The following is a 19,226-nucleotide window of genomic DNA, read 5'->3' on the forward strand; positions in this document are numbered from 1 at the left end:
AAGGAAGGAAGGAAGGAAGGAAGGAAGGAAGGAAAAAAGAAAGGGAAAGAACACTGGATATATGGGTTGGATAAAATACTGTAAGAATGAATCCTATTTCTTTTTACTTTTTTATTAATGTGACTACTAGAAAACAAAAGGACACCTGTGACTTGAACCCATGGCTCTTGGGTTTCTATGGGACAGCACTGCCCCAAATGCAGAGAGAGGGCTGTTGTAGGCAAATGGCCCCATCCCCTTTCTCTCCAGCGCCTAGGGTACCACCTAACTCTTCACAGCTGGCAGTGAGCTCAAGCATCCCACCCTCGCCCCAACCCCTCTCCCATTCACCCCACCCACAGTGTCACAAAATAAATCTACTCTCCTTCCGTGGGAGAATCCACTTAATTGTGGCTGAAACCCCACGGGCACTTAAAGTGTACGTACCCTTCACAAGGGCTGGGGAGGGGTGACCCCAGGCCCGCCTGACGGCCACGGGGCACCCAGGACTCCTTCAGCCTGGGCATGACACCAGGTAAAGAGGGGGTGCATGGGCCCCCTCCACCTTCACCCCACCCATGCCTGTTTCAAGGAGGGATGGATTTCTTCATGATTTCCGGGCTCAAAAGAGGGCTCTTGGCAGATAGAACAGCCTACAGGCTGGAGGGGATAGCGTCTGTTCCCCAGATCACACAGCTGTCTGACACCGTGGCATGGGAAACCCGTGCTCCCCACGAGCCTCCCACCCCGCAGCCTCAGGGAGGCAGTTAACCAGTGTGGAGGAAACGGTGACCACTTTTATGCCCCAGACATCTGCGTGTCCTCCAACCTCCCCTACAAGGCAGGCTTCACCCCTTGACCTAGAGAGCAGCCCTTGACCACGCCTTGCTGACCATCTCAAGCCCCAGTCACCCCAGGGATGCGCTCCTCTCGTACTTTCGGGTGTCTGGGCAAGGGAGGGGCCTACCTCACAGTGGTAGCACTCCACATGGTAGTCTCTGTCCATGGACACAACGCGGATGGTCTCATCTGAGCCCTGGACGGAATGAAAGGAAGAACAAGAGGCCAGTTGGGGGACCCATTGGGCTCCTCATGTCACGGATGCGGGGAGTTTCTGAGGTAGCAAGTGGGTGACCTCAGAAAAGCTTAAATCCACCGTGAAGTCCCACAGCGGTTGGAAGGAGGACACCTTTAACTGATGAGAAGGGAAGTAAGATGGACAGCAGTCCTACATTCTAGAATGTCAGAGTCAACACTGAAAAAAAACCTCTTCCGTGGAGAGTGATTTAAAAAAAAAAAAAAAAGAATGAAAGGCAAACTTTCTGCTCATCTTCTCATCTGGAAGTTACTATCCAGTCAGGGAGTATGACCTGATTATAGGGGTGAATAGGCACACGAAGGGCTCTGGGCTGGGGAAGCCATCCAAGAAGAGAGGGGCTTCTTGGTGAGGATACTATTAACGTCGGAGGTGAGATTTTAGAACGATTTTTTCAAAGGCACAAGGACAGGACACAGATCTCGTAGAAGACCCCAGGGAGATATTCATGCTATGGAAGACGCCAGGAACAGGTCTGAAAAAGCATCTTACCTCCGGTGGAAGGATGGGAAGCCCGCAGGCTGCACACTTGGGGGCCAGCACTCTGCCGGGAGAAGCAAAGAGGCAGTAAAATGAGTATGGTGCTGTTCCTGGGAGGCAAGCCCTGGAGCCCACACTAAGCCTTCCTCACAGCTGGCCTCCTGCCCATTTCTCAACTAAACCCCCAACCCAGCCCTCACATTAAGACAGTGCGGCTCAGGGCACTGGGGTGGCTCAGTCGGCAAACATCTGCCTGAGGGTCAGGTCATGGTCCCGGGGTCCTGGGATCAAGTCCTGCATCGTGCTCTCTGCTCAGCGGGGAGTCGGCTTCTCCCTCTGCCACCCCCCTGCTTATGCGCATGTTCTCTCTCTTTCTCTCTCTCTCAAATAAATAAAATCTTTATTTAAAAAAAAACAGTCTGGCTCCTCTGGGAGGTGTTTTAGTAGCACTTTGAGATTATCGCCCTGTGGTAACAAGCCTGGCTGGACCCTCTCACTCTACTAGGGATGGAGACTATCCTGTTCGCTCCCCTCGTTCACCCAGCACAGGCCCAGGCAGATGGAGGGTGGCGGCCGCCAGCCCTGTGTGTCTGCCTTAGGAATTTAGGTCAAGCCGGAGCCGCCAGGCTTGGCAGAGGCCTCCGAGGCCTAGCTGGGAATCTGATGATAGGGATCCAGAGTCTGATTTTTCAGGAAACATGATTCTGTTACCAGTTCCTGCCTGCACGGGCGTCCCCTGACCTCCCGAGGGCCCCGCTACACCCTTTGCCGGACTGTGGACTCAGGGTTCAAGCAGAGCCTGCGGGTGAACCCCAGCGGGTGTCCCTCCCTTCACTCAGTGCGATCAACGTGGCCCGCACCCCGCCCCTCCTTACTTGTGGTAATCTCGGACGCAGTAGATCTTGTTCTCGGAGTCCACGGTGAAGGGCACCCCGTCCAAACACTCGTTACAGATGACGCAGCGGAAGCAGCCGGGGTGGTAGGACTTCCCGAGGGCCTGCAGGATCTGGGGCAGAAAGGAAGAAGCTGGGGCTCAAGGGCGGTTACGGGGACGGGTTGGACGGCGTGAAGGAGAGGAACACGCCAGGCCGAGGGACCCTCTGCGTGGTCACACCGCGTGGCGCACGCTCATCCCCATTTCACTTGGACGGAGGTCAAGAGAGGACGCGGTGGGAATGGCAAATCTAGGTAAATGTGTCAAGAGGAGGGAGCCAAACGGGACCTTCCCCTGGACATCAGCCTCCTGTAGAGAATCTGGAAGGCTCTCTGGCAGTTCCTTGCAGGAAATGGTGTGAAGCAGGCAGGGCAGCACCAGGCTCCGTCCCAGCTTTAGGAAGCGTCTGGTCCATGGAAGGATTAAAGTTAATTCCACATGGAAATGGCAGAGCTCAGAAAACCTCTTAAGTTCTGCCTCCCAGGTGCCTCCTCCTAAGCAGCTTTCTCTCCGCAGCTCAGCTTGATAATCCAGACACTGTGATTCAAACAATGATTATTTCAAATCCAAGCATTAGCAAAGCTTCTTTGTTACTGTTATCGTTTTTTGGGTTTTTTTTTTTTTTTTAAGATTTATTTATTTGAGAGAAAGCGACCCCATGCACACGCACAGGGGGAGGGACAGAGCGAGAACATCCCCAGGTGGACTCCCTGAGCCCCTGTCCGATGTGGGGCTTGATCCCAGGACCCCAAGATCACGACCTGAGCAGAAATCAGGGGTCAGACACTTGACTAGCTGAGTCACGCAGGCACCCTGTTGCTGTTGTTTTTACACACAAAGTGGAGAAGTCCCACAAACCTTCTTCCTCTTAGTGTCAGGTTGTGATGCCTGGAGAGGTAAGGAGCTGTCCTGGAACCAGGACAGAACCCAAGACATGCAGGGTAGGGGAGAGAAGATACGCGAGAAACATCTTTGGTGACGTCAGCGAGTGACCAAATACCTCCCTGCAGAACGGAACTGCCTACCTCCAACCCGCTTGCTAGATGACGTCACACTGGTTTCCTATTAAATCAGTGCCTCTCAAAGTGTGGTCCCCAGACCTGCAGGATCAGCATCACCTGGGAGCCTGTTTAAAAATGTGCATTCTCAGGCCCCATCCCAGATCTCCAGAATCTCCTAGGGTCAAGGCCAGTGGTTGGTGTCTTCAAAAAATGATTCCAGGGCATGCTAAAATTGCAGAACCACCAGTCTGAGTTTGTGCCAGTGCATGGGACACCTGCAGGAAAGGTGTGGGCCTGCCAGCGCCCGAGGCCTGCTTCCCCTCGAGGTCTGCTTCCCCCCAAGGCCAATGCCACACCTCACACGCGGCAGCCACGGAGGCAAGCTGGCGGCTTCATGTGCTCTCCCAGCTTCCTCTGAGGACTCAGCTCTCCAGCTTCCCCGCTCCCTCGGGTGCATCACCAACCTGTGAGGCCCCTCTCGCTCTTCAGTTAGCTGCCAAAATGGGGCAAACAACTTGCTGGACTTCCAAAGTCCACGTGGCAATGTGGACCTCGGAATGCATTTTGCTCCCCAGCAAACGCCATGTTGGCAGAAGAGACCCTGAAATGAACTTCACCCACAGTGTGCCTACGGCATGGCAGGACACCAAGGCCATTTTGCCACATGCCAACTCGCTGCGATAATTCTTTTTCATGTGGGGAAAATGCCCAGTTTCAACCTGCGCGCCCAGAACATTCCCCTGTACTAATCGGGGAGGCGGGGAAACACAGCTAATTTGTACAAAGAACTGGACAACTGCTTGCTTTTCTTGGAGAACCAAGAACGGTGCCTGCGGGAAATCTTTTCCTGCATTATAAAAATTCTTAGCAGCAGTTAAGGGTTCTAAAGGGTGACACTACCAGACAGATGCTTGCTCAAAGTTTTCCAGTCCTAGGAGACCCGCAAGGACCCAGGTTCAACTCAGTGGGCTATCCTCGTGGGCTAGAGATGGTCTCCAAAGCTTCATTCCTTCCCTTCCCGCATGCGAGGCTGGTCCTCACTTCAAGAAGCGGAGGACAGTCACCCCCTCACCGCCCTGCTGGGTACTGAGAGCGGCCTTGTGATCTTCTGTGATCGACAGAATGAGGATGAAATGATGTGGGGAGATTCTCGAGTCAAGGACTTAAGGAGTCTGGCAGCGTCCCTCCCTCTTTTGCTGTAGGAAGTTCAAGGTAGAAGACTGAATGGGATCACTGGTCACAGGGAGAAAGGCCTGGAAGGGAGAGGCCATCGTGGGCACTCAACTGGGACACTAGCCGAAAACCGCTGCATAAGAGACCCCAGACAGTGTCACGCGGAACAGAAGAATCATCCCACTGACTCATGACCGACAGAGTTCCACGAATCACCATAAAGAAGTCACTGCTGTTTTATTTTTTTTTTAAGATTTTATTTATTTATTTGACAGAGAGAGATCACAAGTAGAGAGGCAGGCAGAGAGAGAGGGAAGCAGGCTCCCCGCCGAGCAGAGAGCCCGATGTGGGACTCGATCCCAGGACCCTGAGATCGTGACCTGAGCCGAAGGCAGCGGCCTAACCCACTGAGCCACCCAGGCGCCCGTCACTGCTGTTTTAAACGACTACGTCTTGGGCGGTGATGTACCATGAAACAGGAGGTAACTACCATGAGGCCCAAAGAAGGCTTAGGATACCTGGAAATAAAAATAGCGTATAATCGTGTTCGGACATTTGGACACTGTGGACTCGTATATAGTGGGTTTTGTCAGAAGGACTCTTAAATTGAGGACCAGTTCCGCCAAAGAATCGGATGCCTGTGGAGTCTGGCTGGTGTCTGCAGAAGGTAGGGGTGGGGGGTGTGGCTCCTGCCTGCCTTGCCTGCGGGGGATGGAGGGAGGCCTTGGTTGCCGGGGAGAACTCCGCCCTCCCGGGGCTAAGCTCCACCGGGGTGTATCCGGGACTGGACAACAGCGGGTTCTCCTCATGAACAGGGTGGGCTCCGATTCGGGGCTGTTTCACACACGTTAGCAAGAAACCAGCAGAAATGAGTGCTGATGTCCAGCAACGACACTCATAGCAGCTTTATTCCTAGATAGCCTCAAACTGGCAATCGCCCAAATCCCCAGCAGCAGACCAGCAGATACAGAAACTGCTCTCGCTGTCCAGCGGAAGTCTACCCAGCAATGAAAATAAACGAACTACGGACACAGGCCACAACATGGATGAACATCAAGAACGCTTGCTAGGGGCGCCTGGGTGGCTCAGTTGGTTAAGCATCTGACTCTCAACTTTGGCTCAGGTCATGACCTCAGGGTCGTGAGTTCGATCCCCACACGGGGTTCCACATTGGGCACGGAGCCTGCTTAAGATTCTCTCTCCCTCTCCGGCTGCCCCTGCCCCCACCCCCCCCCAAAAAAAAACTACAAAGGGGTGCCTGGGTGGCTCAGTCAGTTAAACATCTGCCTGCGGCTCAGGTCATGATCTCAGGGTCCTCGGATCAAGCCCCACGTTAGGCTCCCTGCTTCTCCCTCTCCCTCTGTTGCTCCCCCCGCTTGCTTGCTCTCTCTCTTTCTCTGCCAAATAAATACACAAAATATTTAAACAACATTTTTTTTTAAGATTGTATTTATTTATTTGACAGACAGAGATCACAAGCAGGCAGAGAGGCAGGCAGAGAGAGAGAGGAAGGGAAGCAGACTCCCTGCTGAGCAGAGAGCCCGATGCGGGGCTCGGTCCCAGGACCCTGAGACCATGACCTGAGCCGAAGGCAGAGGCTTAACCCACTGAGCCACCCAGGCGCCCCAACAACAACATTTTCTAAGTGAGAAAAGACAGACTCAAAGGACTCTATGCTATATCATTCCATTTATATGCAGTTCCAGGACCAGCAAAACCAATAGGGGCAATAGAGCTCAGAATAGAGGGTACCTTTGGAGGAGGGGTTCTGGACGGGGAGGAAGACAAGAAGGAAGTTTCTGGGGTGTGGCATATGGGAAATATCCACACTTTGACCTGGGTGGGGTTACATATGTGCATATGCAAAACTTCATTCACTTGTACACTTAAGATGTACATCCTTTACTCTAGGAGTTGTTTCTCAATAAAAAAGGTGAATGAAAAAAAAAAAAGCAATGATTAACAATTCCCTTCTTCAGAATGGAATTAATGGGTCAGCTTAGAGAGAGATTTTACCTCTTTCCAACTAAAAGAATACTGTACAATAATTTTCCTTGACTAGTTTATTGAAGAAACTCTTGAGGCCTGATCTCCAATGGTAAACAGTTTGATCCCTGAGACAGACCAAGTATTCAGCATTTTTTTTTTAAGATTTTATTTATTTGACAGAGAGAGAGATCACAAGTAGGTAGAGAGGCAGGCAGAGAGAGAGAGGGAAGCAGGCTCCCAGCCGAGCAGAGAGCCCGATGTGGGGCTCGATCCCAGGACCCTGAGACCATGACCTGAGCCAAAGGCAGAGGCTTTAACCCACTGAGCCACCCAGGCGCCCCGTATTCAGCATTTTTTAACCTCACAACCTTACCCTATAAGGAGGCCAGGAAAGAAACACTGTCCCCACTGAAGAGATAAAAATACTGACGCCCAAGACAAGCTCAGAGGGCCAGTGGCAGAGTGAGGAATAGGATGTATAAAACTTGCTCCTTGTTCGGCTGTCTCAGAACTAACGACGGGCCCGCGTCTTAGGAACAGATCATCTTAGGAACAGATGGAGTCAGGCAGAACACAGGGCACCAACAACTCTGTTTATCTAACTTTTTGTACCGAACTCCAAGGATGATGAAGTTTGGGATTTGGCATCTCACCTGGGACACCACGGGGATCACAGAAAATCAGAGGGAGGCTGGTGTGATCCAACCCCCCCCCCCCAGAGAAACGAGCATCATCAGAAATACAACACTGTGTGAACTACATGATTAAGGATGTTAACGCCAGTAAAAGCCAACAATATGGTTTCTTGTAGAGCAAGCAGCAGCCTTACGCAGGTCTTCTCTTAATAAAACCAGACGCAACCACAAATCAAGTTGGGAAACACAGTTTTCAACAGTGAGTTTCTATTTCTGTGACTGCCTCCCCCTCCTGCCATGCCGTCATCCTGTTCCGATGACCCTACTCACCATGTCCATGATCAGATGCCCACAAAGAAAACACCTGTCAGCAGACTGCTGGAACCCAGAGTACTACAGAGGAAAAAGAAAAGACAGTTAAAGCCAGGCAGGACAGATGACTCAGCCACTTGCCCATAAGTCACAAGGATGACAAGGAACTTATCAGAAAGAAGTGTCACTCTACACAGGAATCTGTTGTTTCCTAGAGGACAATGCAATTGTGTGATGAATCATGGAACAGCTTCTGCCACGAAGCCATGACACATACCGACACCCCCCACCCTAACAAGAGTCGCATCTGGGCACCCACAACATGCCGGGCTCTGTGTTAGAGGCTGTGCATAGAGAGGCTTTAGGCGATAAGCCACTGGTTCTCAAAGAGGAGTTCCCTGACATCACCTGGGAACTTGTAGGAAATGCAAATTCTTGGGGTGACTGGGTGGCTCAGTGGGTTAAGCCTCTGCCTCCAGCTCAGGTCATGATCTCAGGGTCCTGGAATCGAGCCCCACATCAGGCTCTCAGCTCAGTGGGGAGCCTGCTTCCCCCGCCCCCTCTTTGCCTGCCTCTCTGCCTACTTGTGATCTCTGTCTGCCAAATAAACAAATAAATAAAATCTTAAAAAAAAAAAAAAAGAAATGCAAATTCTTGGGCTCCACCCAAAACTGAACCCCAGTCCGGAGGTTTAAGAGAGCAGTGGGGTAGGCAAAATGGGCAGAACACAAGAGGACAGGCCAAGTGACCCTCAAGTCCCTTCCAAGCACATAGTTCTGCGGCTTGTCATTTGCTTCGGGAACAAGGGCCACCCAGGGCATCTACAGAGGGAAACTTAGGACACCCCTTCTCGGCTGTGCTCAGCTCCCTGCTGGCACCGGGGATCACAGAGAGAAACCACCCTCTTCTGCCTGGCCCCTGCCCCTGATTCTGGTCAGGACTTCGAGCAGTTAGGGTAACAAACTCACCAGGAAGTCTTCCTCACAAAACACTTTGCCGTTGACAAAATAAAAGGCTTTTCCTCTCAGCTTCCGGCCTAAGGAAGAAACACAAAGGCAGAATGAAAAGAAGATGTGTGCGGTGAAAAAAGGAGAAAAGAAAGGCAAAGTGTGTTTAAACAGAAACAAACATGCACAAGATGCCAAGTGTCACTAGGGTGTGTGATTACAGAAAGCTGCTGGCAGCTCCTGGTGATGGGCAGGTGGAGGCAGGATGGCTGGGCCCCTGGAGGGTGTGTGTGGCCGGGGACACCAGCGCTGCCTTGGGAATCATCCTACGCCCCCTTCTCCCGCTTCCTCTCTGCTGAGAAAGAGCCCACTGAGACATCTGGTGAGGGGATGGCAGAGGCACACTCGGGGGCGGGGGGGGGGGGTGTACAGGGCAACAGTCTGGTGTGAGCTGTTTCCCACAGGTGTTTGGGATGTTACCTTTGACATGTGCTCCAGGGGACACTGGTGACAGCCTATCAGGAAAGTCCTAGAAATTGGTCAACTTTATTTTCTTTATTTTCATGTCTCTTTCCATCTCAACTATACAGAAAATACATATTGTTGGACAGATAATGATTTCTCTTGTTTTCCCCTGATCTAAACGGGGTGAAGAAGGGTGGGAAAAATTCAAAGCACCCCAGCTGCTTAGGTGTAACTTTAGTTTCCATAAAGCTAGGACACTGGCAAGACTAGCACACTTTACCAATGCCCTTGATCCCTAATGAAAAAATACAGAAGGTCACATGTCCAAGGTTAAGCAGGAGCATCTTTGTAGGAGACCCCGGGTCCATGACTCCGAGGCATTCCCAGATCTGAGAACACTTCCAGCACCAGGTACACCACACGTGCAACAGACCATGCAAGTTTCCAAAACTGAAGGCATTCTAGACTCTAGCGGAATCACGCCCCTTGGAGCCGGGATCCGCAACATGAAACCAAGCTCACCAAATGTCGCAAACGCTAATGGGGCTCCAGGCAGAGAAACCACCTTGATTAAAGCACCGAGCACCCTCGCCTGGGACCCCCAGAGCCGGCCAAGAGCACAAGGCGACAGAGAAAAGCCTGGTGACACAGACCTGCTGGGGCTTAGAGAGGGCCTGGAAAGTTATCAGTCAGTGCAGAGGAAAAGCCACAAAAAAAGAAGTGTAACTACAAAAATAAAAAGCTCCAGAGAGATGAAAGACCTTGAGTGTGAAAAACAAAAGTTTTCATGAGAAAATGTGAGCAACTGTCTTTGACTGGGGCGTGGCACGGGATTTCTCCAGTGAGATACAAAAGGCACACCTTATGAAGGTGAAGGCTGATCCATGGGACATCAAAAATCCAAACTCTGTTCAACATAAAACAACATATACAAAGTTCAAAAAAGAAAACTGTTGAAAAGTCAAAGGGGTTCTGAGCGGGGAGGGAGAAGGAGCGGGTGGGAGGATGGCAAGTGGAGGTAGTGTGGCGAGAACAAGGAGAAAGGGAAGACAGAAAGAAGCCTGGAAGGACGAAGACTCTGGGGCTGACCCTCCATACTCCTGCCCCTGCAGCCCCCTCCCCAGGAAGGCTCTGCCCTTCTCGGTGTCCCGCTTGTTGCTGGGAGACCCACTGCTATCTTGGTGTCTCCCCAGCCCTCTAATCGGTTCCTATAGAACTTTCTAATATTCTGAATATACGCGGCACTCCTTGAGGACAGAACGTAACTTCGACTCGGCCTCATAAGAGGACGGCTTGCCAGTGGTCTGACTGCAGGCAATAAAGGGCAAGTTGGAGAAATAAAAAGGCAGGCAGGCCAGGGGCCAGAAGATGCTACAATGCATGTACCAAGGCAGTAGTCGTCGAAAACATAAAGAACACCAAGCACCCATCCGACCACGATAACCCGACGGAAAAACCGAGCGAAGGATAAGAAGTGAAAATGCAAAGAGAATATCTGTTAAACTCTAGGCAGTAACCATTTTACAAGATGTTCAATCCTACCAGCAATCAGGATATGCAAATTAAAACCACAAGGAGATGCTATCTCAGTGCCGGATGGACTAAAATCACTAAGCCTGGCAGTACCATGTCATGGTGAAGGTGTGGGACAAGAGGAAACCTTTCCCGATCAGCACGATGGGAGTGGGAGTGTCGGTCAGCAAGAGCACACTGGGAAGAAATCGGCAAGAGCCCAGAGAGCGGAAAACCCACATGACCCAGCACGTACCCCTAGGGGTGCCCTTTGAGAAGATCTCCCAATGTGCAGAAGGAGAAGCACGTAGGGCTTCACTGCAGCATTGCAAAGATAACCTGGATACCCAGCAGCATCTTCAATGTTCATCCAAGTAGAAAAATTGAGAAATACATTGAGGGAGAATTTGGAGTTATAGTCAATGAATGAGATACCACACAGCAGTCAAAATGCATGAACTAGATTTGTATATATCGTTAGGAACTGAACTGAACACACTGCTGTCCAAACAGGGAAAATTGCTCAATGATATATGTTATAGGATAGTGTGTGTATCTATATACACACATTAATATATATATACACACATTAAATATATATATATACACACACACATTAAATCATGAACAAATACATATGCACACACAAACTAGTGCTGTATATTTTTTATGATACTTGTCTATGCGATAACAGAAGAAAAACTGGGGCTGGAAGGATCCATACACTGAATTCATGACAGTCCCTGTCCTGGAGAAGGGGGAAATGGCATGTGGGAAGGGGAACCAGGACAATTCCAAATTATCTGTAATATTCTACTTCCTTTATCAGAAATAAGTCCAAAGGAGAACATATAAATGTCCGTGCATTCTGGGTGGCAGGCAAACAAAGGTTATTTCCTACTGTGCTTTCCTGTAGTTTTTGAAACTATACACAAACACACACACCCACACCTTCTTTAGGTGAAATACTATAAGCCAAAGGCAAATGACAAACCAGAGAAAACATCACACTGTAGGACAAAAACAACTTAATTTGTCCTCATATGCAAGTAATTCAATTAACAGTCCATATAGAAAAATAAGCGAAGAGGGGAACCTGGGTGGCTCCGTCAGTTAAGTGTCTGCCTTTGGCTCAGGTCATGATCCCCAGGGTCCTGGGATTGAGCCCCCCACATCGAGCCTCATGTCCTGCTCCCTGCTCAGTGGGGAATCTGTTCCTCTCCCTCGGCCCCTCCCTCCCCCACTCATATTAGTAATCACACTGAAGACACTCCTCACTCTGTGAGGAGAGCAGAAATTGGATAAGCTTATGAGAGAGAATGTGGCATCAAATAGCAATAGGATTTAGAAAGTTCGAATTATTTTGACTGAAAAATTCCACTGCAAGAATTTATCCTAAGGAAATAATCAGAGTTGGATTGTGTAAAGGATATTCACCTCAACATTATTTAAAACAGCTGAGGGGTGCCTGGATGGCTCAATTGGTTAAGCATCAGACTCTTGAATTTGGCTCATGAATTCAGGTCATGATCTCAGGGTCGTGAGATCCAGCCCCACGTGGGACTCCACACTCAATGGGTAGTCTGCTTGAGATTCTCCCTCTCCCTCTGTCCCTCCCTCTGCTTGCGTGCTCACGCTCTCTCCCTAAATAAAACCTTCAAAAACATTTAAAACATTAAAAAATAAGATAACTTTAAAAATGAGCATTAAGCAAATATGTGATTCCTATTAAATAAATGATAGCATTTATACTATTATGCAGCCATAAAAAAAAGCAGGTTTTCAAAAAAAGACTTGATGACACAGAGAGATATTTAAAATACTTCAGAAGGTGGTATAAAAGCATATTTGTGTATGAGTACAGATATGGAAACACGTGTTCACGCACCTGTATGTTCACAAAATTATGTGTATGTTCATACACACCAAATGCATACAAAATGTTAAGTCATTATCTCTGAGTATAGAAAATGGGTGGTTTTTATTTTTTCCTTAAATGACTATATATTATATATATATAAATATATATATATATAAAGTCATTTCCTGCAATGACTATATATTATTTTCATAACCTGAAACAAATTAAAATAGGATGAGGGAGTGTGGAAAGAACAACGGGGCATGTTAGAAGTCTACAATGCAAGCCTGTAGCTCTCCAAACCTTCTCTTCTGTCCTTCCTCAAAGTTAGTTACATTCACTTCCGGAAGGTTCTAGAACCTTCACAAGCATTTCCTGACTGTGAGACTAAGGTGACAAGAAGGGGCACTTATAACTAAATGATTTCAAGGTTCACTGACAGGACCCCCCCTTTACAGCCATAGAAAGTTCATTTATAATGATCTCACTTTCCCCTCTATAAAAAAAAAAATTCCAGCAAACTTAAAGTTGTACACAGGAAAATGAGAACTAAATAGAGTAGGCTCTCCCATATTTTTGTTCCAATCAGGCACCTGGGTGAGAGCCTCCAGTCCCTCCCCAGGCAGCCACGGCGACAGGAAGGACACAAATAGTCCACCACGAGGGAAAACGATGCCCAACACTGTCTGACCACAAGGAAAACCAAAGTCCAGCCTGGGAGTGGGGTGGGCTTGTTTTGCTGCCCCTAGGTTCCGAGAGGAAAGGAGGCGAGGCTGCAGATCCCATAGTGGCCACTGGAGAGAGTGAGGGGGCCCATCTGGAAACGGCATAGGTCTTCCTAGACAGAGATGTGGCTTCTGATCCAATGCAGAGAATATGGAGCTCTGGTTCCAAGAATGGAGTCCAGGAAGTTCAAGGAATCTGAGCTGGGAATTAACTTTCTGTTTTAATAGAGGGCATGTCACCTCTGTTCCAGAAATCATAGAGAAGGGTTATGAAACCCGCTGAGGGCCAAGCGCTCTAGCGCCCTAAGAAAGACAAACAAGAGCTTTTTCACTTACAACATCAACAAACATTTGTTAAATGATCACAGCCGTTTATGACGGTCCTCCTGGCATATTTCCGTAAGCTACTGATGAGAGTGTAAAATGATAAACTCTCCCTCGAGAGAAACTTTAAAAAGTGACTCGGTGGGGCGCCTGGGTGGCTCAGTGGGTTAAGCCGCTGCCTTCGGCTCAGGTCATGATCTCAGGGTCCTGGGATCAAGCCCGCATCGGGCTCTCTGCTCGGCGGGGAGCCTGCTTCCCCCCCCCCCCTCTCTCTCTGCCTGCCTCTCTGTCTACTTGTGATCTCTCTCTGTCAAATAAATAAATAAAATCTTTAAAAAAAAAAAAAAAAAGTGACTCGGTGCGGCTCTCCGGGACTTCGCTTAAGGAAAGACTCAGAAATGTGAATAGATATTTACTTAGGTCCACACCGGAAGCCTTAGGAGAAACGATTACATAAAACAGAGTATATCTAAATGATGAGATATTATGCGGCCATTTCAAGTACAGTTCAAGTACGTGTTTCAGTGAGACCGGCGAATGCTTATCCTATAGAAGGTTACGGTTACTCAAAACACATTAGTAAATGAAAAATGCAAGCTGGGTAGCTGTACAATTCCATTTCAGGAACTTATGCACATATGCATACATGCTGATATACAAAGGAAAGAAAACTCTAGAATGCCGTATTCTGAAACTGACAGGGCTTGGCACTGGTAAGATGGTATTTTACCAGGAAACTACACTGTCAATAGTGCTGTTTAAACTTATCTAGTACCACGCAGCTCTGGTAGGTTGTATTACAGGGAACTCCTCTTACTACTTTATATGTTTTGATATCTGACATTTTTTTTCTACTATTAGGGACACCTGTAGATGGTATCAGAATTTCACTTTTTGCTTTCATACACTTACATTAACATTTTTCTAGAATTATGTATTTAATAATTTGAAAAACAATGCTTTTGTTTCTTAAAGATTTTTATTCGTTTATTTACTTTGAGAGAGGGGGTGCGCATGAGGGTGGGGAGGAACAGAGGGTGAGGGAGAGGGAGGAGGGGGAAGAATCTCAAGAAGACTCTGCCCGGAGCATAGAGCCCAAAACAGGGCTCTCTACCCAGGGCTTGATCCCACGACCCTGGAGACCAAGGTCCGAATGGAAACCAAGAGTCAGAGGCTCAACTGACTGAGCCACCTAGGGGTTTTGTTGTTGTTGTTGTTGTTTAAGGTACGCTCAGTGCCCAACACAGGGCTTGAACTCTCCCGCCCTGAGATTAAGAGTCACATGCTCCACTAATTGAGCCAGACAAGTGCCCCCAATACTTTAATTTTTTAAAGAAAACCCTTATGGAGCGCCTGGGTGGCTCAGTGGGTTAAAGCCTCTGCCTTCGGCTCAGGCCATGATCACAGGGTCCTGGGATCGAGCCCCGCATCAGGCTCCTTGCTCAGCGGGGAGCCTGCTTCCCCCCACTCTCTGTGCCTACTTGTGATCTCTGTCAAATAAAAAAAACTTTAAAAAAAAGAAAGAAAATCCTTATGTAATAGTACAAAAATTAATAAAGCTAGATCTAAAAATTTTGTATTTCAACTGCGTAAAGAAGAAATTCAAAGGAAAAAAAAAAAGACGGAAGAAAAATCTGCCCAAGAGTGACAGGCCTCTGGTGGACATACATGGTATCTGCATGCTTCGGGAGCAGGGGTTGGGGGGCGCCTTGTTCGCTGATTGTGTGCTTCTTGATACTTTCCTACACTTCCCCAAACTTCTACCAAGGAGCAGGCAGGACTTTAACTGTCCTCTGAAAAACTGCCCAGCTGGCTAGTCAAATCCTGTCACTGCTGATCCCCAGAGCTGAGAAGTCCCCTGTCCAGACCCTGGTGGCCAAGGGAACGGCTTCAAGTCTGCATCTGGTTTTTCATTATTCTAAAATAATAATAATTATTATTGTTATATATAATAATTATATATCATATTGATATATAATAATAAACTATATTGATATATAATGTCATGTTAATATTATAAGTATTATATATTAATATATTATCTATTATATATGAATATATAAATAATTTATAATATAGAGATATATATCTACATATAATAGGTATATATTATTAATATAATATATACTACACAGATCAATAATTATTATTGTATATATTTTATATAACATTAATATATTCGTGTATTCATATAGAATATGATTATTATATATTCATGTTATATATTAATATGTAATATATCAATATATTTATAGAATATAAATATCCTGTATTATTATACTTATTATTTAGATTAATAATTATGAATAATAAATATTGTTATTATTACTATTGAGGACTCCCCCATAGAGAAAGGGTGGGACCTTAAGTATGCTCTGAAGCACTCAAACTCCACTTTTGACCTCAGTTTTAAAAGACTTATCTAAAAAAAAAAAAAAATTTTTAAAAAAAAGACTAAGTTGAGAAACTAGATCCCACAACCAATTTGTTTATATTTTATAAGTAGGAGAAAAAAAATAAAACCCTAACATCCGTTGATTGCCTTGTAGGTTTCAAGTACCATGTTTACAATTTCATATATTAACAAGTCTAAAAACGTGTAATGTTGTCACATGTTACTGCACCATCAGCCCTCCTTTCTGGCTTTGTCCCAGCCCACACCTTTCACAGGCAAGTCCACGCATCACTCCCTGTCACTCGCTGTAGGTTTTTGGTTCCAGTAAGTGGGGAAACAGCTCACCAAAGAACGAGGCAGAAATAAAACCCATCACATGACAATATCATGAAGCAGTGCCCAGATGCAGGAATTAATTATCCCTGGGAATTGCTAGAAAGGACACCCTGGGAATGCTCCCACTTTCTGGGTTTCCCTTTCTCTTCCTAAAAACAGGACACTGATGGGAGGAACGTCACCTCCAGTTCGTACATTCTGAGGATCAGAGTAGTAAGTGGGCAGGAGGGGAACCCGGTTAGTCGGCCCCTGAAGCCCACACCTGTCCCGCTGTGCCACGAGACCACCCACACGATTTAATGCCTGGGAGTACACACCTACACATGGATCCACTTTTTCTCTTCCTACCAAGGAATGGAGAAAGGAATTTTCATTTTTTAACGTTTATTTATTTAAGCAATCTCTACACCCGATGTGACACTCGAACTCACAACCCCGAGAGATTAAGAGCCGCATGTTTCTACTGACTGAACCAGCCAGGCACCCAGAGGCTTCTGGTCTTTAAATGCGGGCAAGCAGGGGGCAAGTATTCTTCTGGCTGAATCAATCCAGGTCTGGCCAATGACACAGATGCTAACCTGGAAATTCCTGGAATCACTGAAACCATCCTGAAAGTTCCATGCCACTGCTCCATCCAGAACCCCAAAAGGTCTTCACTGACACACACACTAGCAGCCAACCACCACTAGGTGGCACCAAACCACAGCCCGGACCCACTGAGAATGCCGGGAGTGGAGGCGGCTGGCTTGGTTATGTCACTCATTAACTCTCCAACAATGCCACCTTGCAGGGGAGGAACTTTAAGGACCACCGACCGCATTATGCAAAAGCTAAATCCCTCAGGCACACTTGCCCACCATGGCTATGAATTGGGATTTGAACCCAGCTCTCTGGCAAGAAGTCAGCACTCTTCCTATCACGTGATACCCTTTGTCCCCCAAGGACTCTCAGACTCAGGATGGGGGGAGGAGGGGGATTTCCTCGCCTTCCCCATCAAACCTCTTCCTCCCTCTTCAGAAGCATCTGCTGGGTTTGTTAAAACACGGACTGCTGAGCCCCATCCCCGGATTCTTGTAGGTCGGGAAGGGCCTGAGACCCTGTCCTTCCCACGTGATGCTCAAGGGGCTGGTCCAGGGACCACACTAAGATAGACAATGCCTCAGGCCAGTCTCTGAACCAGCATTTCCACTTGCCAAGATTTGTCTTAATCAAACAAAAGTGTGAAGATCTGGACCATCCCTGAGCAATGAGCAACCAACAGAACGGCAAGGGGGACGGCAGGTCGGTGCCCCGTCTTCATAATTCAGCCTCAGAATCATCCCACTTCTGGCAGAGGAATTCCTCACACCAGGAAACACGTAGTGATGTGCACCCCAAAAATATACCAAAGAAACCGTTTTCCCGGAGCTTTAGAGTCGTCAAAGGTGCTCTTTATTTTCCAATTGCAAAAAGTTTAGGAAATATTGACTAATAAATGTACAGACTCGTCAAAAGGCCACTTCCCATTGATGGTGGATATTTTATATTTGCCTCTGGGGGCCCCTTCAGTTGAAAAGAAAACTCTGGATGAAGCCAGTCTACCCCCATGAAGGAAAGGGTGACCACAGTCACAGATGTCACCAAGAGAAGTCGGCCACGTAACCTGACAAATAAAACTAAACGTGGCATTCTTGCCATTCTCCCCTCCCTCCAGAAATAGGAACGACTTGTCCCTTCTGGAAAAGTAATCGGCCCTGAGCTGTAAGACTTCATCACAAATTTCAGTGTCTAAAATGCCTCCCCCTGGGACGCCTGGGTGGCTCAGTTGGTTAAGCAGCTGCCTTCGGCTCAGGTCATGATCCCAGCGTCCTGGGATCGAGTCCCACATCGGGCTCCTTGCTCGTCAGGGAGCCTGCTTCTCCCTCTGCCTCTGCCTGCCACTCTGTCTGCCTGTGCTCGCTCTCTCTCCCTCTCTCTCTCTGACAAATAAATAAATAAAATCTTATAAAAAATAAATAAATAAATAAAATAAAATGCCTCCCCGGAAAGTAAAAAGGGAAGGTTTTCCTGGCCACAAGAGGAGTTCCTGAAAAAAGGAAGTAAAAATGAGCAACTGTTTAGATTTTGTTGTTACTGTACTGTCCCGAGAGGGTAACTTCTACCAGCATTGTCCACTGCTTACCAATCATACGTGGCTATTCGTATGTAAATCTAAGTTAATAAAAATTTTTAAAATGTGGGGTGCCTAGGGACTCAGTTGGTTAAGCCTCTGCCTTCGGCTCAGGTCATGATCCCAGGGTCCTGGGATCAAGCCCCACATGGGGTTCCCTGCTCAGCAGAGAGCCTGCTTCTCCCTCTTCCTGTGCCTACCCCTGCTTGTGCTCTCTCTTGTTCTGTCAAATAAATAAATAAAATCTTTAAAAAAATTAAAAAACGGTTAGAATTCAGTTCAAGTACTTGAATAAGAATATTTCAAAGTATCCCGCGGCGACTTGTGATAGAGAGCAGCTAGGCAGTTTGCTTTATCGCACAGAATTCTACCTGATCTACTTCTTCAGCTTCTTCCAGAAGAGATTAACTCTTAAAATGAACTAATACAAACCAACAGGAAAGCCAACCAAATTGGCTCCGTGTGAATGATACAATGCCCCTGGGTTTCCCCAGGCTGGTGCAGCCTCAGCGGACTGAGGAACAAGGTGGAAGGTAGAAAGTAGAAAAGCAACGAGGGCTGCATCCTGGGCTTTGCCACTTCGCAGAAACGAGAGGTTGGCCAGTCACCTGACCCTGTGGGTTCCTTGGTAAAGGATGTCGTGGAGAAGACAAAACTGGGGGGGGGGTCCCAGTGGGGAGCCCAATGTGGTGTTGGCTCTTATTAAGTGTTAGCCTAAGTCACGGTTGCCAGGATCCTGTCAATGACCTTCATGTCCTACCTGAGCTAAAAATCTCATCCGCTCCCACCTCCTTCTCCCCAAACCCTCCAGGTCACTCCTTCCCTCTCAGTTCATCTGTGGTAAAGGGCTGGGTTTTTGTTTTGTTTTTTAGCTCCATCAGCCAGACTTATTTTCTTGGAAAATACAATATTT

At 47.7% G+C, this 19,226-nt stretch overlaps 1 protein-coding gene across 2 annotated transcripts in view; it reads right to left on the bottom strand.

Moving 5' to 3' along the window:
* LIMD1 (LIM domain containing 1) overlaps positions 1 to 19,226 on the bottom strand; it is a 65,418-nt gene that overhangs the window by 4,019 nt on the left and 42,173 nt on the right. For both annotated transcript variants that reach the window (XR_007121656.1, XM_047695962.1), the window contains exons 3-7: positions 8,568 to 8,635; positions 7,618 to 7,680; positions 2,431 to 2,561; positions 1,568 to 1,619; positions 947 to 1,015 (exon numbers count right to left, since the gene is read on the bottom strand). Coding sequence is in view for 1 of the 2 variants with exons in the window: in XM_047695962.1 (XP_047551918.1) it covers positions 947 to 1,015; positions 1,568 to 1,619; positions 2,431 to 2,561; positions 7,618 to 7,680; positions 8,568 to 8,635 (383 nt within the window). In the remaining variant the exon portion in view is untranslated. The remainder of the gene's footprint in view (positions 1 to 946; positions 1,016 to 1,567; positions 1,620 to 2,430; positions 2,562 to 7,617; positions 7,681 to 8,567; positions 8,636 to 19,226) is intronic.

The sequence above is a fragment of the Lutra lutra genome, chromosome 1, assembly GCF_902655055.1.
Source record: "Lutra lutra chromosome 1, mLutLut1.2, whole genome shotgun sequence".
Classification (NCBI taxonomy): Eukaryota; Metazoa; Chordata; class Mammalia; order Carnivora; family Mustelidae; genus Lutra; species Lutra lutra.